Source organism: Hordeum vulgare, chromosome 4H, assembly GCF_904849725.1.
Source record: "Hordeum vulgare subsp. vulgare chromosome 4H, MorexV3_pseudomolecules_assembly, whole genome shotgun sequence".
Lineage (NCBI taxonomy): Eukaryota > Viridiplantae > Streptophyta > Magnoliopsida > Poales > Poaceae > Hordeum > Hordeum vulgare.
The window spans coordinates 546216853-546241181 of NC_058521.1; the positions used below are offsets into that span (position 1 = coordinate 546216853).

General features: G+C 44.9%; 1 protein-coding gene across 1 annotated transcript; it reads right to left on the reverse strand.

The window, feature by feature from the left end:
• Positions 1-3722: 3722 nt before the first annotated feature.
• Positions 3723-4326, reverse strand: LOC123450727. Its single transcript, XM_045127842.1, has 2 exons — positions 4255-4326; positions 3723-4148 (listed from the first exon to the last, which is right to left on the reverse strand). Exons 1-2 carry the CDS (start codon positions 4324-4326, stop codon positions 3723-3725), a joined length of 498 nt encoding a protein of 165 aa, XP_044983777.1.
• Between the last annotated feature and the right edge of the window lie 20003 nt (positions 4327-24329).

Below are 24329 nucleotides of genomic sequence, written 5' to 3' on the forward strand. Positions count from 1 at the left end.
TAAAGCTACATCCTAGCAAAATAGTAAACGCATCTGCAAGCACAAACATTAGTATAAAGACAACCCTTATGGCTCCTGTCGGTTGCCGTACCATCGACGTGCAAGTTGATATTATCTATTACAACATGATCATCTCATACATCCAATATATCACATCACATCATTGGCCATATCACATCACAAGCATACCCTGCAAAAACAAGTTAGACGTCCTCTAATTTTGTTGTTGCATATTTTACGTGGTGACCATGGGTATCTAGTAGGATCGCATCTTACTTACGCAAACACCACAACGGAGATATATCAGTTGCTATTTAACCTCATCCAAGGACCTCCTCGGTCAAATCCGATTCAACTAAAGTTGGAGAAACTTGACACTTGCCAGTCATCTTTGAGCAACGGGGTTACTCGTAGCGATGAAACCAGTCTCTCGTAAGCGTACGAGTAATGACGGTCCAAGCCGCTTCAATCCAACAATACCGCGGAATCAAGAAAAGACTAAGGGGGCAGCAAAATGCACATCAACGCCGAAAAAATTTTGTGTTCTACTCGAGAAGACATCTACGCATGAACCTAGCTCTGATACCACTGTTGGGGAACGTCGCATGGGAAACAAAAAATTTCCTACGCGCACGAAGACCTATCATGGTGATGTCCATCTACGAGAGGGGATGAGTGATCTACGTACCCTTGTAGACCGTACAGCAGAAGCGTTAGTGAACGCGGTTGATGTAGTGGAACGTCCTCACGTCCCTCGATCCGCCCCGCGAACTATCCCGCGATCAGTCCCACGATCTAGTGCCGAACGGACGGCACCTCCGCGTTCATCACACGTACAGCTCGACGATGATCTCGGCCTTCTTGATCCAGCAAGAGAGATGAAGAGGTAGAAGAGTTCTCCGGCAGCGTGACGGTGCTCCGGAGGTTGGTGATGATCTTGTCTCAGCAGGGCTCCGCCCGAGCTCCGCAAAAACGCGATCTAGAGGAAAAACCGTGGAGGTATGTGGTCGGGCTGCCGTGGAAATTCGTCTCAAATCAGCCCTAAAACCTCCGTATATATAGGTGGGAGAGGGGGCCTTGCCTTGGGGCTCAAGGAGCCCCAAGTGGGTCGGCCGAGCCAAGGGGGAAGGTCTCCCCCCCCCAAACCGAGTCCTACTTGGTTTGGAAGGTGGAGTCCTTCTTCCCTTTCCCACCTCCTCCTTTTTTTCTTTTTCTCTTTGATTTTTCTTCCAATGCGCATAGGGTCCTTTTGGGCTGTCCCACCATCCCACTAAGGGCTGGTGCGCCACCCTCAAGGCCTATGGGCTTCCCCGGGGTGGGTTGCCCCCCCCCCCCCGGTGAACTCCCGGAACCCATTCGTCATTCCCGGTACATTCCCGGTAACTCCGAAAACCTTCCGGTAATCAAATGAGGTCATCCTATATATCAATCTTTGTTTCCGGACCATTCCGGAAACCCTCGTGACGTCCGTGATCTCATCCGGGACTCCGAACAACATTCGGTAACCAACCATATAACTCAAATACGCATAAAACAACGTCGAACCTTAAGTGTGCAGACCCTGCGGGTTCGAGAACTATGTAGACATGACCCGAGAGACTCCTCGGTCAATATCCAATAGCGGGACCTGGATGCCCATATTGGATCCTACATATTCTACGAAGATCTTATCGTTTGAACCTCAGTGCCAAGGATTCATATAATCCCGTATGTCATTCCCTTTGTCCTTCGGTATGTTACTTGCCCGAGATTCGATCGTCAGTATCCGCATACCTATTTCAATCTCGTTTATCGGCAAGTCTCTTTACTCGTTCCGTAATACAAGATCCCGCAACTTACACTAAGTCACATTGCTTGCAAGGCTTGTGTGTGATGTTGTATTACCGAGTGGGCCCCGAGATACCTCTCCGTCACACGGAGTGACAAATCTCAGTCTTGATCCATACTAACTCAACGAACACCTTCGGCGATACCTGTAGAGCATCTTTATAGTCACCCAGTTACGTTGCGACGTTTCATACACACAAAGTATTCCTCCGGTGTTAGTGAGTTATATGATCTCATGGTCATAGGAACAAATACTTGACACGCAGAAAACAGTAGCAAAAAAATGACACGATCAACATGCTACGTCTATTAGTTTGGGTCTAGTCCATCACGTGATTCTCCTAATGACGTGATCCAGTTATCAAGCAACAACACCTTGTTCATAATCAGAAGACACTGACTATCTTTGATCAACTGGCTAGCCAACTAGAGGCTTGCTAGGGACAGTGTTTTGTCTATGTATCCACACATGTAAATGAGTCTTCATTCAATACAATTATAGCATGGATAATAAACGATTATCTTGATACAGGAATTTTAATAATAACTATATTTATTATTGCCTCTAGGGCATAATTCCAACATATCAACACAAGCATGTAAAACATTTAGAGTGCTCGAAGTGTTAATGCCCAAAGATGAAGCATTGCAATAATATAGTGATGAAGGATTGATACGCCTCCATCGTATCTACTTTCCGAACTCTTTTGTCCTTGTTTTGGATTCTAATTTGCATGATTTGAATGGAACTAACCCGGACTGACGCTGTTTTCAGCAGAATTGCCATGGTGTTGTTTTTGTGCAGAAATAAAAGTTCTCGGAACGTCGTAAAAATTTAAAAGATTTTTTTCTGGAATAGAAGAAAAATACATGCGCAAAGATCCACGTGAGGGGGGTGTGCCAGTGGGCCACAAGCCCATAGGGCACGACCACCCCCTAGGCCGCGCCATGCAGGCTTGTGGGGCCCACGTGGCACCACCATCCCCAATCTCAGTCCTATATATTCCGTTTCGCCTAGAAAAAAATGAAAGAGAAGGTTTCATCGCGTTTTGCGATACGGAGGCGCCGCCACATCCTGTTCTTCATCTGGAGGGCAGATCTGGAGTCCGTTTCGAGCTCCGGAGAGGGGAAATCGTCGCCATCGTCATCATCAACCTTTCTCCAACGACAATTCCATGATGCTCTTCATCGTTCGTGAGTAATCTCATCGTAGGCTTGCTGGACGGTGATGAGTTGGATGCAATGTTCAAGAACTCGGTAACTGGTAGCTGCTCGTTCCGGTTGGGAGTAGCGATTAATCGGTGAATCGGCCTATTAACTGGATTAATCGGTCGACCATTAATCGGCATATGGGATAGGAGCTTGTCACACATTTTCCCAAGTCCTAACTACGTCAGGTACCAAAATATGCTACTGTAGGCATATAAAAAGCATAAATAAGAGGTGAAATTGTAATTCTTGATGCATCCAGCTCTAAATAATGTCAAATTCGAAATTAACAATTAAGATTTTCAACATGCATCGACACAATATCAGGATATCAAAACAATATGCTATCAAAATATCCAATATGTCATGATCAACTCAAGATAAATGGCAGACACAAAAATAGAAATAGGGAATACTAAATAAATGGCAACAACAAAATATGCAACCATACATGTCAAAGATAAATAAAATGGCAGCCACACAAATAGGGAGTACCGAATAATTCCTAACAAGGTTCACAACACAAATAGGAAATGTGCAAATAGCCAAATAGGTAATAATGTTCACATGATTTCAGCGACATAAATAGATATATGTAGAAAGGTAACAAGGTTCAGCCACACCAATAGCAAGCAAGATAAGGTCTTGTGCAATAATAAATAGGTTATAAGTTGATGACAAATCGCTCAAAGTTGCGGGGGGTCCTCCTCATGATCATCGTCCTTGGTTGCCATAACGCTATCATCATCAGACTCATAATCAATCCCATCATCTTCTATCTCATGATCAGATTCATTATCATCATCCTCAATGAATTCTTCAACTTCATGGAGTTCTCTAACTCTTGCACTCCTATGAAGCTGCACATGTTCACTTTCCTCCATTTCTTCATCAATGATGTTGCATGGCATGCCCGTAGTGGGATCAATCACCTCATCGGTATATGCATCTTCACATATCCAACCTTGTGCTCGTGATGCATCTTCACCAAGAAGAACATCACTAGAAGAGGATAACTTCTTTCTTTTATCAATCATCCTTCCATTGAATTGGATATAAACTAGATTGTCCCTACGAGCCACATCTAGTTTATTTCTCCTCTTTGCATCCACCTACAAAGTACAAATGGATGCCTAGTTAAAAAATCGCAAGAAGCAAGAATATTCATATTTGACTAATTGATTGATATTTCAGAGTGACTAAAAGTCTAAGAGTTACCATTTCAAACGTGCTCCAATTTCTTTCACATCCGGATGAACTTGTGGTCAAGTTGAGTATGTTTATGGCCATGTGTTGCAGCGTAGGAGTTTGTAATCCATAAGTTGACCACCAATCAGCTACAATTTGAGAAAAGTGAAATAATATACAATCAACCCATATAATTTCAGAAATGCAATAATAAATTTGTTGCTCTGGGAACAAGCTTACCAGCATCAAAATTATCATTGCTAATTGCTTTCATGGGTGTCACTTTCTCAAACATACCCTCTTTCTTTTTAAACTTGGTGAAGTCAATGTTAAGAACCTTATTTTGCTTGATGTCATCGTCATAATAAAAAGTATCCATGACTTCCATAAGTGCAGCCACTACCTCTACATCCGTAAAGATGCTCGGTTCAGCATAACTATATTTGGGATTCAAGATGTATGCTGCCATGTGCAAGGGAGAATCTAGCCTCCCACTCATCTTGGTATCCATGGCATTAGTGATCAAGAAATAATCTTTTTCTGAATTTTCAACAACAGCCTTGATTTCCTTTTTTGCACTTATTAGTTCTCCATACATAGATGCCATAGATGGACCATCACTATCTGCCAACCGAAGCACCTTCACTAGTGGCTCAAAAACCTTGAAAGGAAACATGAAGATGATCAAACGCGTGACAAAATTATGTGCAAACAGCCCCAACATTAGAAATGTACAAGTTAGAAGTAAAAACTACAAGTAGAAGTGTAGGACCCCAACATATGACTAGATGCAGGCAACCCCAATAAGCATACCTTGATGCAAAGAGATACATTTTTCCAAAAGCCCCTACTCATTATAGTGGCATGAGCCAACTTTCCTTTCACCGTTTTTGTGTGCTTGCATGCTTCCCATTCATCACTGCAAACCATTGTCTTTAGTTCCTTCCTTTTAGAAACCAAACTTTGCAAGGTAAGAAATGCCGAAGCCAATCGTGTCACCCCCGGTCTAACAATGTCTCTTTTTTTGGTGAAAGACCTCATCAAGGACAATATTTTATGATGTGCATAAAGAAAAATTGTCATTTGCTTGGCTTTAGTAATGGTAGGACCAAATTGCTTCAGCTTTGCAATTGGTTCTACCATCAAGTTGAGGGTGTGAGTTGCACATGAGCTCCAAAATATCTTTGGCCATTTGCCTTTGAGCATCTCCTTTGCTCCCATGTTGTTCGAAGCATTGTCAGTGACCACTTGAACAACATTTTCAACACCTACAAGACAAAAAATCAGCACCTACAACATTATGGAAGTAAAGTTGATACCTCGCAAAAAATGAAGCAAAGTTGAGAGTTCAAGAATCATACCAATTTTCTCAATGCACTCAACTACATAATTGAAGATGTATAGACTGGTGTGTGCATCAGCCGACGCCTCCTTTGATTCAAGAAAGGCAGTCCCTAACTTGCAATGCACACACAAATTCATTATACTTCTTCTTTTCTTGTCGGTCGAAGCATCGGTCATGATAGAGCACCCGGTTTCCACCCTCTCAAGCTCATGTGGCTTCATCAAATCCTTAGTTCTTTCCACTTCTTGCAGCAACATCTTTTCTCGGATATTATATTGGGAAGGTGGCTTCCAATTAGGACCATACCGGCCAAGGGCTTCACAAAATTGCTTGAAGTCATCATCATTGACAGCATTGAAAGGAACATTTTTTTGTACATCCATCTAGCCAAATATTGGCATACTCTATAAGCTTTCTCTTTGTCAATTGCATCATTTATGTTTTGTTGGAACTACTTCAATGGGATGGAAGGATCAATTGGCATCACATATTTATCGATAGGTCCTGCCTTGCGAGGTTCACCTTCTCCAATTGCAGTAAATTCTTCCTCATTATTGTCATTGTCGTCAACTTGAATGACAACCTCAGCCCGTACTTCTTCCTCATGTTTTTCCTTCAGCTTTTTCCTCTTTTGTGGTGCCTCATAAGCATCCCTACACCTTTTCTGCTGATCTGGTGTGGCTACATTGCAACTTGTCACTTGTCCCTTTACCTGCCCAATATGTTGCATCATCCTATTAACTCCTCCACCCATCTCCTTTCCACACAACTTGCACTTCACCCGTTGTAAATCTAGAGGATTGATCAAGGTTGCAAACTCCCACCCCATGTCATCTGAATTTATTTTGAGAGTTTGAGAATTTGCAGCGGTAGAAGCAGCCGTAGAGCCCTTCAAAAATATTCAACGAGAAAATAGAATAAGTATCAGTCCATGTTAAATAGAGCAAACGTATCAGTTCAAGTGGGGCAAGCATAATAAGTATGTATTAATGTTCAACATAAGTAAACATATTAAGTATCTAGCAATGTTCAATAAAGATAAAATAAAAGAAAACATGAGTTATATTAATCATGGGTAATGGAAGCAGCTATGCTTAGACTCGAGTGTCTGAAGGCCGGTTAGTAGATCAGACACGTTGTACACAGGGCTTGATGGAACCAGAAGCAGGCCCAAGACCTAATGAGTAAGGTTGATCATATGTTTTCTCTAGTCAGAGCCTCCTTGGGTAATTCTAAGATTGCTTGCGTGTCTCACTTGCAAAGATAAATGTTTCTGTAAGTGATGCTACTGACGAAGCATGCCCATTGCCACTACGCCTACAGTTGCATGCGATATGTTGTAGATGTAGCAAACCTGTATTCGGCCGCAACATACATGCATCTCATTCATATGTAAATAATTCACTATCTTTTGTTCCAAGAGATTTAGCACACAATATGCATCTTATTCTTACTGTTCATCCATAAAAAATAGTACACAGACGTTCTGTCAAAAAACGTCAACAACTGTGTGTGCTTCCTACTGTTCATCCATCAACCTACTTGTGTGCTTGCTTGTCCAACTAGCTTGCACGTACATGTTCAGGTATTGGTGATTTGATCTACATTTTAAAAGGTAACACAATCTAGATCTCTAATCTACAAACCTGTAATCTACTCAATGGATACATCTATACTATACTCTGTAATTTTTTTACAAATCGACGATGCTATGCTAGATTATCCAGTGTGACAGAGAAAGAGGAAGAAGAGGGTAATACCTTGCTACAGGGGGATGCCATGGAGGAATAGCTAGCGAATCAATCACATGGACGGACTGGGTAGTTGCAGCCGGGTCAGTTGATGGTGACCAACCCACGGGACAATACAACGGCACCGGAGTAGCCGATGGAGAGGAATGGAGAGGAGGCACGCGAGCGGCGGAGTTGCTGCGATCTACAGTGCCGGAGCTGTTGCACGGGGCGCCGGCGAGGACCTGCCGCCATCAACTAGGACGAGGCCTGATAGGAAAGAAGCAGGAGGGGCAGCAGGAGGCCGAAACCTAGCTATATCAGGAGATGGAGGGGCGGTCACGGGCCAAAAATCTTGGGCTTTGCTTGCCAAGAGTTAACGGGCCATGGCGATTAATCGGTCTGACAACGATTAATCGGTCTGACAGGCTCTTTAATCGGCTTGGGCAGTTAACACAACGAATAGGTACTATTCGAGTCGGCCAACCAGTTAGTAGCGATTAACTGGCCCGTTAACTGATTAATCGGCCAAACTTTTGAACAATGGTTGGATGAGATCTATCATGTAATCGAGTTAGTTCTTGACGGGGATTGATCCCTAGTATCCACTATGTTCTAGATTGATGTTGCTACTACTTTGCTATGCTTAATGCTTATCACTAGGGGCCGAGTGCCATGATTTCAGATCTGAACCTATTATGTTGTCACCAATATATGTGTGTTTTAGATCCTATCTTGCAAGTTATAGTCACCTACTATGTGTTATGACCTGGCAACCCCGGAGTGATAATAGCCGGAACCACTCCCGAAGATGACCATAGTATAAGGAGTTCATGTATTCACCGCGTGTTAATGCGTTGGTCCAGTTCTTTATTAAAAGGAGAACCTTAATATCACGTAGTTTCCATTAGGACCCCGCTGCCACGGGAGGGATGGACAATAGATGTCATGCAAGTTCTTTTCCCTAAGCACATATGACTACATACGGAATACATGCCTACATTAGATTGATGAACGGGAGCTAGTCACATATCTCTCCGTGTTATAGCTGTTACATGATGAATCACATCCGTCACACTCATCCATCACCGATCCACTGCCTACGAGTCTTTTATTACTGGTTCTCGCTACATTACTTTGCCCAGGCTTGTCCGTTGCTACAAGAGGGATTGGGCCACTTTGCTGGTGTTGCTACTGTTCTTACTTGTAACTTTGCTGCTGCTACTACTACTACTGTTCCTTGCTACTCCGCTGTTACTTGGTGCAAGACTTTGTTGGCGCTAACATCCCGTCAACAAGGCCTTTTCTGGCGCCACTGCTGGGAATTGCCAAAGCTTTTCCTGGTGCCGTTGCAATCATACTACCTTGCTACTGATACTTTGCTTGCACACACTAATCTTTCAGGTGTGGTTGAATTGACGACTCAGCTGCTAATACTTGAGAATATCCTTTAGCTTCCCCTTGTGAGCGAATCAATAAATTTGGGTTGAATACTCTACCCTCGAAAACTGCTGCGATCCCATACGCTTGTGGGACATCAAGGCTTTTTCTGGAGCCGTTGCCGGGGAAGCACAACTATATTCTCTGAGTCACTTGGGACTTACGTCTGCTGATCACTATGAGGAATCCGAAAGATCCAAGAACTAAAATCCTGCCTTCCACTATGAGGAGAGGTAAGGAACTGCCATCTAGCTCTGCACTTGATTCACCTTCAGTTCTGAGTAAGTTTGCGACTTCACCTCCTGCTAGAAATCTTGATATGTCGCATGTGCTTAATGATGCTAGTTCTGTTGTCCATGATGCTATGCTTGATACTATGCCTGATGATGCTATGCTTGATACTATGCCTGATGATGCTATGCTTGCTACTATTCCTGATGATGCTATGCTAGATACTATGCTTGATGATGCTATGCCTGATACTGCTTTTCCACTAGGTGCATTCCTTGATGCACATATTTCTAAAGTTGTTGCTAGACGTGATGATATTTCTGAAACTGTTGATACTATTGAAGTAGAACCTGCTACTATGCCTGAATTGCCTGTTATGCCTGATACACGCTATGTTATGGAGGGAGAGATAGCTGAGGACTTTCTTGCGTGTAAGGATAGCTATGATGTTGAGAAACTTTTGCGCAAGTGGAAAGAAAATCTCTGAACACTAGGATGAAATATGACCCGAAGTTTACCAGTTCGCCTATCTTTGTGACTGATAAGGATTATGAATTCTCTAGTCGAATCTGATCCCTTTCATGGTTACGAGTCTGAAATGGTTGTAGCCCATCTTACCAAATTGCACGATATAGCCACCCTATTCACCAGTGAGGAAAAGATCCGCCACTACTATATGCTCAAGTTAAGACCTGGTTCACTTCTCTTGCTCCTGGATGTGTGTGTAGCCCCCAGGATATGGTCTACTACTTCTCTGAAAAATATTTCCCTGCCCATAAGAAGCAAGCTGCCTTGCAGGAAATATACAACTTCGCTCAAGCTGAAGAAGAGAGTCTCCCACAAGCTTGGGGGAGGCTCATCCAGCTACTGAATGCTTTGCCTGATCACCCTCTTGAGAAGAATGAAATACTTGATATCTTCTATAATGGACTTACCAATGCTTCAAAAGACCATCTAGATAGTTGTGCCGGTAGTGTTTTTAGGGAACGAACCGTAGAACAAGCTGGGATTATGTTGAACAACATCTTGTGCAATGAGAATGCTTGGACTATTCCCGAACCACCTCCTAAGCCAACTCCGAAGAAAAGAGGTATTCTATTCCTCAGTCCTGAAGATATGCAAGAAACTAAGAAATCTATGCGAGAGGAAGGCATTAAATTTGAAGATGTCTAAAATCTACCACCTATCGGAGAGATCCATGGTCTCGATAACCCGATACAGGTAGTAGAAGTAAATTCTCTACGTAGGTTTGATGAGAGTGATATTCCTTATGATAAACCTGCTAGCTTATGCATGGATGAATTTGTCGAGGGGATTTGATCAACCCCATTGACGGATTTCTTTCGATGACCATGAGATGGATGAATCAAGGAGTCACAAACCTCTATTCCAAGCTTTCACTTTCGGTTGCTTAGAACAAAAATGATAGATTTAGTTTAGTTTTCCCTGTTTTCTGTTTCAGCGTCCGGTAGAAAAGTACCCCGAAAATCAAAGTTCTCCGAACACTGTGAAAATAAAGTATGATTTTTCCTGGAATATTTGAAAAATACTAGGACAAAGAGTCTGACTGGGGGCCACACCAGTGGGCCACAAGCCCTAGGGGCTCGGGCGCCCCCCTGGCCGCGCCAACCAGGCTTGTGGGGCCCACAGGCACCCCCCTCCACTCATTCTTGCTCCCATCCAGTTCTCCTACCTCCAGGAAAAAATCGTTTTGCAGCTCAAACCCGTGTTCTTGCTCCTCTTGCTGGGATTTTCGATCTCTTTGCTCAAATCACCGTTCTCCGAACCGTTTTGGGGAAATTACTCCTTGGTAAGTGACTGCTCCATTGGTCCAATTAGTTTTTGCTCTAGTGCCTTATACTCCGCGTATTTTTTCTGCCTTGGTGACCACGTTCTTGAGCTTTGCACGCTGATTCTAGCTGGTCCCAAGTATTTTTGATCCGTAATATGGTCTCTAGGCACTTGTTGGAGTTGTTGCTACAAGTTTCGTTGAGCCTTATTCACCTTCCCTGAGAATCACTAAAAATTTCAGAAATTTTGAGAGATAGAAAGGGAAAAGATGAGGAAGTTCTTAAGAGGCTCGTCAAGCCGTGACCCCAAGGATGATGGGAGTGAGAAGAAGCCCAAGTATTTGGTCCCTCGAGTCGCAGAAGTTCGAGCGTGCGAGTGGCCAAGCGACGTGTTCTTACGTGCCGCTGGAATTTATGAGGACTTTTATCACTTGGTGGAGAACGCATGCCTTATCGCCTTCGTTGAAGATAAGTGTCCGCTATACCTCCTCCTCACTAATATCTTCGTACAAAGCTTTCACTTCTATACGAGGAAGAATCCTCCTATGGTTGAGTTTAAACTTTATGATGTCCCCCAGCATATGTCACTCGAGGATTTTTGCAATGTTTGCAAATTGCCTTTTGTTGGGGATATTCATGAACCTCGTCCACGGGACTTGGAGGCTTTCATCTGTACAATTGTTGTAGGAGAGGAGAGAGGAGTGTCTTGCTCTAGAGCTGCTAGCATTCATTTTCCCGTGCTTTGGTACTTCTCACTATTTGTGGGAAAATGTTTGATTGGCCGTGGGAATTCTGGGTCACTTAGTTCCCCAGATCTTGCGGTCTTGCGCGAAGCCCTTTATAACGATAAAACTTACAGCTTGGGCGCTATAGTAGCTCAACGGTTGAACCTGAACCATTCTAAAGGTGTTGTCTATGGAGGTATCTATGCTACTCGTCTTGCTAGACACTTTGAGATACATATTAGACTGGAGGAGGAAGAAGAGATTCTTCTTCCCGAGAGATATCTAGATTACGATAGAATGGTTCGCCAAGACTTTCTTGATAGAGATATAGGTGAAGGGATGATTTATAACCTGGTATTTAGTCAGGGTACTCGTGAGACTATTACTTTGCCTGCTCCTTCTTTGTTCAATCTTCATGCAGGCAGGTACACTATTATGCCCTCGGACATCTACGCATATTGGGGCTTAGCCCAACCACAGGTGCCCGTGCCCGAGCCGTCAGTCGAGTACCAGACGCCAGTTTATCAGTGGGAGCCAGAGGAGCTCACACAACAGTGGCATCCACAGTCCACTCCGGAGTTCCGCGGAGCTGGTTATTTCCCTCCTTGGGAGTAGACCAAGTTAGGCCGAAAGCCTAAGTTTGGGGGAGTACGTGTTCTCACTGACTTTACATTCATGCTTATGCTTTCACTTTGATAGCCGGTGTTCACACTTTGCCACTGTATCATCCATGCTTGTTTATTTTCTTTTTCTCGTTTTCTTTTCGTGTGTCTGTCTAGTTTGAGAAAAAACCAAAAAGATTTTCTTTTCTTCTTTTGCTTGTTGGGAGCTTTCCCGTGTAGATAGTTTTCTTTTTCATTGGGTCAAGGTAGAAGATATTGGTTACACTGTTTAGTGGCTCTTGCATGCATACCTGTTTAGCTTTCAAAGAGCCATATTACCTTGTCTTCTCCTTTGTGTTTGCCTGCAGATTCCAGCTTTAGTCCAATGCACGAACACTCTTATTATTTTTCACATCATTCGGTCGTGCAAGTGAAAGGCAATAATGACGATATATGATGAAGTGACTGAGCCTGGAAAAGCTGGTATGAACTCGATCTATTTTGTTTTTCTAAATATGACTAGCTCATCATGCCTGATTCAGCTTTGTTGTGAGAGAAACATGTTTGCAATGACAACTTAGAGATCATAGTTGCTTATGCCATGCTTACTTAGCTAGGAGCTTATAATGGTTTGTCTTGGTTGCCCACATGAATGTTGAGATGACTATGATGTAGTATGATAGGATGGTATCCTCCTTTGAATGTTTCAAGTGGCTTGACTTGGCGCATGTTCACCCATGTAGTTGAAACAAAATCAACATAGCCTCTATGATGTTCAAGTTCATGGTGATTTATGTCCTACTCATGCTTGCACTCAATGTTAGTTACTCTCAATGCATTTTGATGACTGTTGCCACTCTCTAGTTGGTCGCTTCCCAGTCTTTTGCTAGCCTTCACTTGTACTAAGCGGGAATACTGCTTATGCATCCACCTCCATAAACCCAAAGTTGTGCCATATGAGTCCACCATACCTACCTATGTGCGGTATCTACCTGACGTTCCAAGTAAATTTGCATGTAACACTCTCTAAATATTCACGAAATAATCTGTTTTGCATGCCCGAACCGCTCATGTGGTGACAGGGGGCTATTGGTATCTTCCATGCTAGGCGTGTTATCCTCGACATGTGTTTACTCACTGTCATTCACGAGAAAGGGGTCGGTAATTGGAATGCCCAGTTCCATGCTCAAATCGAAAAGATAATTGCAAACAAAACTCCCCCAGGATTGATATTGGTACGGACGGTCCTGAGGATTCGGCTAGCCGTGGAGTGTGATTGATTGGTGGTGGGGGAGTCAAATCTTTACTTTTCTGTTTGGGAACCGCCTATAGCATCTGTAGCGTGGAAGATCTTGAGAAGTATTAGTCATTGCGTTGACAATGAAAGCACGCCACCCAAAATTATTATCTGTGTTTTAAAAGCTTGAGCTCTAGCACCTCTGCAAATCAATGCTTCCCTCTGCGAAGGGCCTGCCTATTTATGTTCCTGTTGAGTCATCCTCCTCTTACAAAAGCACCAATTAGAGAGCACCTCTGTCATTTTTATGCTTTGTTTTTAACTGTGTTGAGTATGACTATGACTGGATCTTCATTGCCATGAATTACAATGTTTAGTCAGCCCTTGGTCTTTTAAGGTGCTCTGCTTTTATGTTTTGTGGTCTCAGAAAGAGCTAGCGAGATACCATCTATTCGTACTGCTTCATGTTGTTTTGATTGAAGTGTTGACACTTGAGGCTTATTATTATTTGCTCGCTAGTTGATTATGCCATTGATATGATTTTACCATGAGACCTAGATGTCATTTGCTTATGTGGTTTGCTTGTGATGTTGCTGAAATTTTGGTTGTGAGTTAGACATAGTTGCAACAACAAGATCAAACAGAGTTCGTCAAAGTTTTTCTTTTGTCTCTCTCAGTTTGTCAACTGAGTTGCTTGAGGACAAGCAAGGCTTTAAGCATGGGGAGTTGATACGTCTCCGTCGTATCTACTTTTCCGAACTCTTTTGCCCTCCTTTTGGACTCTAATTTGCATGATTTGAATGGAACTAACCCCGAATGACGTTGTTTTCAGCAGAATTGTCATGGTGTTGATTTTGTGCAGAAATAAAAGTTCTCGGAACGTCCAGGAAATTTACGGATATTTTTTCTGGAATAAATGAAAAATACCTGCGCAAAGATCCACGTGAGGGGGTGTGCCAGTGGGCCACAAGCCCACACGGCGCGACCATCCCCTAGGCCGCGCCATGCAGGCTTGTGGGGCCCACATGGCACCACCGCCCCCAATCTCAGTCCTATATCTTCCGTTTCGCCTAGAAAAAAAATCAGAGAGAAGGTTTCATCGCGTTTTGCGATACGGAGGCGCCGCCACATCCTGTTCTTCATCTGGAGGGCAGATCTGGAGTCCGTTTCGGGCTCTGGAGATGGGAAATCGTCGCCATCGTCATCATCAACCTTTCTCCATCGACAATTCCATGATGCTCTTCATCGTTTGTGAGTAATCTCATCGTAGGCTTGCTGGACAGTGATGAATTGGATGAGATCTATCATGTAATCGAGTTAGTTCTTGACGGGGATTGATCCCTAGTATCCACTATGTTCTAGATTGATGTTGCTACTACTTGGCTATGCTTAATGCTTGTCACTAGGGCCCGAGTGCCATGATTTCAGATCTGAACCTATTATGTTGTCGCCAATATATGTGTGTTTTAGATCCTATCTTTCAAGTTGTAGTCACCTACTATGTGTTATGACCCGGCAACCCCGGAGTGACAATAGCCGGAACCACTACCGGAGATGACCATAGTATGAGGAGTTCATGTATTCACCGTGTATTAATGCGTTGGTCCAGTTCTTTATTAAAAGGAGAACCTTAATATCCCGTAGTTTCCATTAGGACCCCGCTGCCACGGGAGGGATGGACAATAGATGTCATGCAAGTTCTTTTCCCTAAGCACGTATGACTACATACGGAATACATGCCTATATTAGATTGATGAACAAGAGCTAGTCACACATCTCTCCGTGTTATAGCTGTTACGTGATGAATCACATCCGTCACACTCATCCATCACATATCCACTGCCTACGAGTCTTTTATTACTGGTTCTCGCTACGTTACTTTGCCTAGGCTTGTCCCTTGCTACAAGAGGGATTGGGCCACTTTGTTGTTGTTGATACTGCTGTTACTTGTTATTTTGCTGCTGTTGCTACTACTGTTCCTTGCTACTCCGCTGTTACTTGTTGCAAGACTTTGTTGGCTCTAACATCCCGTCAACAGGGCCTTTTCTGGCGCCACTGCTAGGAATTGCCAAAGCTTTTCCTGGTGCCGTTGCTATCATACTACCTTGCTACTGATACTTTGCTTGCAGACACTAATCTTTCAGGTGTGGTTGAATTGACGACTCAGCTGCTAATACTTGAGAATATCCTTTAGCTTCCCCTTGTGAGCGAATCAATAAATTTGGGTTGAATACACTACCCTCGAAAACTGTTGTGATCCCATACGCTTGTGGGACATGAAGGATCATCAACAATAAACCCACTATCATCATTGCAATGATCACCACTACTCACCATATCATTACCTTGTGGCAATCCACATGTAGGTGAAGTAGATGAAGTTGAGAAGCCACAAGACCGGAGGTGGAGGGAGAACAATAATTCCCACAAATCTTGGACATACCATATTTATCTTGAAGGTTAGTCCACAACTCATGAGCATCCCTGAACGGCATGAGTTGAAATATAACTACATTGCTCAAATTATCAAAAAGCACATTAGAAGCTTGAGCATTGATATAAGAGTTTTTCTCATCCTCTGAAGATATATTTCAAGAATCCTTTGGAGGAGAAAACCCCATATCTACAATTCTCTCCAAGTTTGGGTCCATGAGCCTAAAGTGATTTAGCATGCGAATTACCCAAACATCAAAATTTGTGCCATCAAAAGTTAGAGTGTCGGAGAATCCTAAACCCCTAGTCGGCATCCTTACTCTCTAGGTGGTTAAACCTAATAAAGATAGACCTAGCTCTGATACCAATTGAAAGGACGTGGATGTCGCCTAGAGCGCGCGGGGGGGGGGGGGTGAATAGGCGCTTTAAAATAATTACGGTTTAGGCTTGAACAAATGCGGAATAAAACTAACGTTTAATTTGTCAAGCACAAAACCGAAAACAACTAGGCTCAACTATGTGCACCAATAACTTATGCTAAGCAAGATAAACAACTAAGTGATAGCAAGATATATGACAAGAAACAATATGGTTATCACAAAGTAAAGTGCATAAGTAAAGGGTTCGGGTAAGAGATAACCAAGGCACGTGGAGACGATGATGTATCCCGAAGTTCACACCCTTGCGGATGCTAATCTCCGTTGGAGCGGTGTGGAGGCACAATGATCCCCAAGATGCCACTAAGGCCACCGTAATCTCCTCACGCCCTCGCACAATGCAAGATGTCGTGATTCCACTAAGGGACCCTTGAGGGCGGTCACCGAACCCGTACAAACAAGGTTGGGGCTATCTCCACAACTTAATTGGAGGCTCCCAACAACACGACAAAGCTTCACCACAAAGGGCATATGGCTTTGAGGTGACCACAAATGCTCGGGGCAATCTCCACAACTTAATTGGAGACCCCGACGCTTGCCTGGAGCTTTACACCACAATGATTGAGCTCCGAGGCCCCACCAAGCTTCTAGGGGTACCAAGTACCCAAAGGTAATAAGCTTCTCAACTTCTCACTTCCACGTATCACCGTGGAGAACTCAAACTGATGCACCAAATGCAATGGCAAGGGCACACGGAGTGCCCAAATCCTTCTCTCCCAAATCCCACCAAAGCAACTAATGCTAGGGAGGAAAATGAGAGGAAGAATGAAGAAGAACACGAAGAACTCCAAGATCTAGACCCAATGGGTTCCCCTAAATTAGAGGAGAAAGTGATTGGTGGAAATGTGGATCTAGATCTCCTCTCTCTTTTCCCTCAAGAACTAGCAAGAATCATTGGAGGGATTGAGAGTTAGCAAGCTCGAAGAAGGTCAACAATGGGGGAAGAACACGAGCTAAAGAGATAAGGTTCAATGGGAAAGAAGACCCCCTTTTATAGGCGGGGAAAATCCAACCGTTATGCTTCACAGCCCGCATGGAGCGGTACTACCGCTCGGTAGGTTCACCAACCATGCTGAGGCCAAAATTGATACAAAAAACAGTCCGACGGAGCGGTACCGCTCCTGGAGCGGTACTACCGCTAGGGAGTGATGACCCACAAGTATAGGGGATCAATCGTAGTCCTTTCGATAAGTAAGAGTGTCGAACCCAACGAGGAGGAGAAGGCTCCGATAAACGGTTTCCAGCAAGGTAATAACTGCAAGCACTCAAAGTAGTGGTAACAAGTGATGGTGTAGTGAGATGAAACGTAGCAAGCGAAAAGTAACAAGTAACAAGTAGTACCAACGGTGCAGCAAGTGGCCCAATCCCTTTTGTAGCAAGGGAGAAGCCTGAGCAAAGTCTTATAAGAGGAAAAACGCTCCCGAGGACACACGGGAATTTCCGTCATGCTAGTTTCATCATGTTCAAATGATTCGCGTTCATTACTTTGATAGTTTGATAGGTGGGTGGACCGGCGCTTGGGTACTGCCCTTACTTGGACAAGCATCCCACTTATGATTAACCCTTCTCACAAGCATCCGCAACTACGAAAGAAGAATTAAGACAATGTCTAACCATAGCATTAAACTAGTGGGTCCAAGTCAGCCCCTTATGAAGCAACGCATAGACTCGGGTTTAACCTCCTGTCACTCCAGCAACCCATCATCTACTTACTACTCCCCAATGCCTTCCTCTAGGCCCAAATATGGTGAAGTGTTATGTAGTCGACGTTCACATAACACCACTAGAGGAAAAGACAACATACATCATATCAAAATACCGAACGAATACCAAACTCACATGACTATTATTAGCATGACTTATCCCATGTCCTAAGGAACAAAAGTAATTACTCACAAAGCATAATCATAATCATGATCAGAGGTGTAATGAATAGTATCAAGTATCTGAACATAAACTCTTCCACCAAGTAATCCAACTAGCATCAACTACAAAGAGTAATCAACACTACTAGCAACCTTACAAGTAGCAATCGGAGTCGCGAGACGGAGATTGGTTACAAGAGATGAACTAGGGATTGGAGAGGAGATGGTGCTGATGAAGATGTTGATGAATATGCCTCCCCTCCGATGAGAGGAGTGTTGGTGATGACGAAGGCGACGATCTCCCCCTCCGGGAGGGAAATTTCCCCGGCAGGATCGTCCTGCCGGAGCTCTAGATTCGATCTCCTCAAGTTCCGCCTCGTGGCGGCGACGAAACCACAAAAAAGCTCCCGATTGATTTTTTTCTGGAACGAAACCCTTCATATAGAAAAAGAGGGGGGCCAGTGTGTGACAGCCCGAGACCGACGCCCAGAAGATTCCCTTTTTATTTCCGTTTCCGTCGAGTGATTGCTTTTATTTGTTGCATCATCATGTAGTTTGCATCATGGCATCTTGCATCATATGTTGCGTGTGGTGATCTGGGTTGTGAGTGCTCTCGGTGTCTTTGGTGCAATAGGTCGCTGCCCTCCCTCCTCTTTTAGTTGTTTTGTGGCTGCGTTCAAGTTTTCGTTTTATCCCCTTTTAAATAAAAAAAGGTTTGTCTTGTTTTTAAAACCCCTTTTATTAAATGTGGGGGCAACCCTTGGGTTTTGATTTTATTTTTCCTTTTGTTTTATTTTTAAACCGTCCCATTTTCTTTTCTCTTTTAAAAGGCTTTTATTTTATTCTTTAAATAAAAAAGAGGTTTTATTTTATTCTTCAAAAGGGGTTTATTTTTGTTTGGTTAAAAAGCCCAATCTATTCTTAGAGTTGGGGGTTATTTTAAAGGAGCAAAGGCATTTTCTTTATTTTTATTTTTTTCCTTTTCTTTGTTAAAAGCCTCTTCTTTAGTTAAAACTTGTCTGATTTAAAATAAAAGGTTTTTTAAAAAAACAATAGGAGGGAAGGGCAGGACCCAGGCCAAGGCCGAGCCGGCCAAGGCCCAGGCCCCCTCCAACCCTAGCGTCGATGCTGCGCTTCTCCCCTCCAACCCGAGTGCGCTGTCCTCTTCCTCCTGATCCTCTCCCTCGTGCCGTCTCTCTTCCCCGCGCCGCGCCGCCTCGTCCCTCGCCTCGCCTTGCCTACATCCGGTTGCCGCCAAGCCCCCATCGGCCGCCTCCCTTGCTCTGCTCGCCCCCGTTTCCCTCGCCTGCCGCAGGAGCTCGACGCCCTGCCCACCATGCTCGACAGCCGCTGCCCGCCGCCTCGCTGTGCCCGCCGCCATGGTCGCCGCCGGCCTCAGCTACGCCGCCTCCGCGCGTGGCCCTGTGCCGCCATGCTCGCCTGCCTCGCCGCGCCGCCCTAGCACCTCCCCGTCGCCCGTGCCCCCGCCGTTCCTCGGTCGCCGCCTCTGGCAGCCCGTCCCCGTGCAACCGCGCCATGGCAAGGCCCCTGCTTCCTCCCGCGCCAGCAACCGGTCGCCCTGCCAGCCGCCTCCTCTGCGTGGCCGTCTCCCACGCCTCGCCGTTCGCCCCACCGCCGGGTCGCCCTACTGCCGCGTGCCGAGCCGCCCTTCCAAGCCTGGCCTCATGCTTGCTGCTCGCCGGCACCGCCCTAGCTGTGCTGTTGCTGCTGCGTATTGCTGATGCCTTTGCTTCCCTGCTCGCGATTCATGCATTGCTGCTTGCCTTGGTCCTCTGCGCGCCACCGTCCTACCGAGCCGCCTTGGCGCACCCTTGCTGTTGCTCGTTTTGCTAGTTGCTGCTGCTGCGCCATGCTGGTTGCTGCTGCCGTTAGCCGCTGCTGCGTTTTGTTGTTGCTAGCTGTTGCCTGCTGCTTGCTGTCGATGCTGGCCGAGCTAGCTGTTGCTAGTGCTGCTGCCTGCCTGCCTGCTTGCCGATTGCTTGCTGCTGTGTCGGCTGCTTGCTGTTGTTACTTGCTGTCATTGCTGCTTAGCTGCTAGTCGCCGGTGATGTCGCTGCTGTGCTCTTGCTACTGCCTAGTTGTTGCTGCTACTAGATGTTGCTAGTAGCTGCCTGGTGCATGTTGCTGCCTGTTGCGCTGCCGACTTGTTGCTGCTGCCTGTAGGTATCTAGCTGTTGGCGTTGCTGTTGTTGCCACTGCTTACATGTGCAGTCGTGCCGTGTAGCTACTACTTTGCTAGCTTGCTGTTTGCCTTCCATGCTAGGCTAGTTTCTTAGCTCGGTTGCTAGCTTGCTGCTGCTAGGTTAGTTGTTGCTTGTAGTTTGCTGCTAGATGACTTAGTGTTATTAGCTCTTAGCTGCTGCTGTAGTTTGCATGCTTGCTAGCTCGCTAGTTGTCGTAGCTTACATGCTACTAGATGCCGTTGCTTGTTTTGCTAAGTTGCCGCTTGCGTCGCCGCGTGCGCCGTTTTCCCTCCGCCGTGGAACCGACAAGATCACCGTGCACAACGACGACCCCCGGACATCTACGGATTCGCGAACGACTACCGATGTCGTAGACCGTGAACCACGATGTTGAGCGAATGACTATCGTCGACGAGACCCGGCTTCCTCGACGTCCACGACGACCGTTGTTCCCCTTCACCAACCCGATCCCCTCCGATTCGCACGCGTCGAAGGTATACCGATGAGACGTGTCCGAGATCCGTATGCATCTGTTGTATGAGTTGTATGTACGTTTGCACCGTATGTATGCCCGTTGCACTTTGTCTTCTTTCGTCGTGCCTCGACACATGGGAACACGAGATACGGGATCACCCCATCCTTATTTAACGTTCCCGCACACGCTTCCAGATCGTGGCACCGATATCTCGTTGAGTATCGGGATAGGTACGTTGTCGTCGCATCGTTTCCGTCTTGCCACCATAGTTCCCCTTTCGCTCGTCGTGGCGATACCTGTTTCTTTCCCTTCTAGCCTGTGTTATGAACTCGCATGCATGACGCATTCATGGCATATAATGTCGTGTTGCATGTTCTTGTGCTATAGCTCCGTTCTAAGTCCGACGTGCTGTCGACTAGGTTGTCATGTAGGTTCATTGCTCACGCCTTGCCATGTTAACAACATTTAATATTTCCGTGTAAATAATCGGGAGTGAATTAAATAATTGATCGTGGAGTTTCGTCGATATGCAACCCGTTGCATATCGGGCTTCACTTAATGTGTAAAGTTTGTGTGAGGTGAATTGCCATGCCATCCCTTGCATTTGAATCTGATCATGCATCATATTAGGGTTTGCATCATGTCTTGCTTTTGTCGTGGTGAATATTTGTGTTGATGTTTGTTTCCGGTTTGCCCGTATCGATAGAGTTCCGCAAGCGTGTCGGAATGTGAGGACCCGTTCGACTACGTTGGTTCTTCTGCTTCACGGAGATGTTCTTCTTCCAAGCGGGATCTCAGGCAAGATGATCATTTCCCCAGATACCATTACTATCATTACCATGCTAGTTTTACCATTTCTATCGATTATGTCTCGTTGCCTACCACCTGTTAAATATCAGCCTCTCAACAATGCCATGAAACCTTCAACCTGTTCAACCTAGCAAACCACTGATTGGCTATGTTACTGCTTGCTTAACCCTGTTGATAGCGTTGCTAGTTGCAGGTGCAGATGCTTCCATGTGAAAACATGGGTTCCTTGTCATATCACCATATTAATGCTATTTAATTTAATGCACCTATACACTTGGTAAAAGGTGGAAGGCTCGGCCTTTCTAGCCTGGTGTTTTGTTCCACCTTTGCCCCCTTAGCTTCGGCTACCGGTGTTATGTTCCATCATCGAGCGCTCCTAACACGATCGGGGTTGTTATGGGGACCCCCTTGATAATTCGTTTTAGATTAAAGCTGGTCCGGCAAGGCCCAACATTGGTTCTAAATTTGCCCAACATAATAATTTTGTTAATATTGAAATGCATAGGGTGTCATGAACCCGAGGAGTAATTTTACATAAACGGGGGGGGGGGGGGCAGTGCTGATGGTGTTGGTCCCAAACAGTCTGCCTGCGGGGCCACCACGAGGAAACTCGAGGTTTGGAACTCGTAGCTAGTTCCATCCGTCGTGTCCTGAGAACGAGATACGCGGCTCCTATCGGGCTCGTCGACACATCGGGCGGCCTTGCTGGATTAGTTTTACCTTTGACGAGATATCTTGTGCATCGGGATTCTGGTGATGCTTTGGGTAATCTCAGAGTTGAGGTTTTCCACTAGGGAATCCGACGATATCGCGAGCTTCGTGATTGAGGATTTCTATGCGGCTTGTGGTAATTTGTGATGGACTAGTTGGAGCACCCCTGCAGGGTTAAATCTTTCGGAAAGCCGTGCCCGCGGTTATGTGGCAACGTGGAAACTTTGTTTAACACTGGTTCTAGATAACTTAATTAAAACTTATCAACTATGAGCGTAACCATGACTGTCTCTTTTGTGAGTTCCTTCTCCGATCGAGGACACGGTGGGGTTATGTCTGACGTAGGTAGGTGTTCAGGATCATTCATTTGATCATCAGTAGTTCACGTCTGTTATGCGTAGATCTTCCCCCTCTTATTTCTTGTACTCGTAAGTTTAGCCACCAAATATATGCTTAGCCGCCGCTGCAACCTTACCACTTAACCATACCTCACCCATTAAGCTTTGCTAGTCTTGATACCTTTGGAAATGAGATTGCTGAGTCCCCTATGGCTCACAGATTACTACAACACCAGTTGCAGGTACAGGTAAAGGTTACTTGACGCGAGCGCGTTGATTGTTCATTTGGAGTTGCTTCTTCTTCTTCTTCTTCATCGATCTAGGATGGGTTCCAGGCCGGCAGCCTAGGATAGCAAGGATGGACGTCGTTCTTCTTTTGTCATTTATTTTCGTCTGTAGTCAGACCCTGCTCTTACTCTTGATGATTATGTAATGTACTGATGTGACGCTGATGTAGCTTGTGACGAGTGTAAGCCAACTCTATATATATCTCTTCTTTTCAGTACATGTACTTGTAACGATATCCATTCTTGCGACACGATGAGATGCGCTTCTATCCCTGATGAGGCCCTCGTGCCAATTTGAGGATAGGGTCGCATCTTGGGCGTGACAAGTTGGTATCAGAGCAGTACCGACCTAGGAGCCCCCTTGATTGATCAAACTTGGCCGAGTCGAGTCTAGTAAAAAAATACTTTGAGTCTAGTTATATATCGGAGAGTAGGATTCTTTTTTCTCCTCTTCTATGCTTTGGTGAGGAATCTTGACGTAATAATTTAATTCTACTCCTCTTCTCACTCAAAATTTTTTTTAGGATCACGCGGATATTTTTGGAATCTATATGATGCCGATGTGACGGAGTTCTGTCTTGGTGCCTCCTATCTGCTCTAAGTCTCAGGGGAGTTGAGCTCCAGGGGATTCTTGAGCACATTGTTATCATTCAGATTTCTTAGTATCTAAGAACGAAGGATGTTCGTAATTGCTTCAATACTAGTAGTGGCGAGATAACCCCGATGTCCCCAGTACTGGTGCAGATTGTTCGGGAGTACTGCCATACTTTATATCATTGTGATCACGAGGGTCTGTTGTAGATGAAGGTCCGAGATTCTGGTCGTGTGTTGACGGATGTGATACAAGTGACGGGTTAGCATAGGAGTTGTGTGATATTACTCCTTGTATCCGTGTACCAGATTGCATGACCAGATATTTCGGGAATTCATAGGTGGGAATTCAAGTAGTTGCTTATAGGACAATCTTCCAACAAATGCATGAGGTTAGGTTGGGGTTCGACATCTAGTGGATTCGTTTGTTCACGGTCGACTTACAGCGGTACACGTTGTGTCTTAAAGAGTCCTTGTAGCTTGCTACGACTCGGGGACGCTTCGTATCTCGGGTGCACTACCTTGCACTTGATGGCTACAGTAAATCGAGCCCGTGCGGTCTTGCCCACGAAAATATCGGACGAAATCTTTCTCATGAGTTTGTTCTGGGTTGTTTCATAAGCCTCACCCTTTGTTTTGTTTTAATATGGTAATTTGTGTTGCTTCGATGTCAAGTGGTGATTTCAGATCTTTCCAAGAGGTGTTCTCATATTTTTATGTGAGAATGCAAATTCTTTGGCTCTATCAATTATCATGTCCATTCCTTTTCAAACGGATTCATCGTGTCAATTCTTTTCCAACCGGTGTGCTTCTCTTCAATGAACTCAATCCTATCCAATTTTTGCAAGATCATG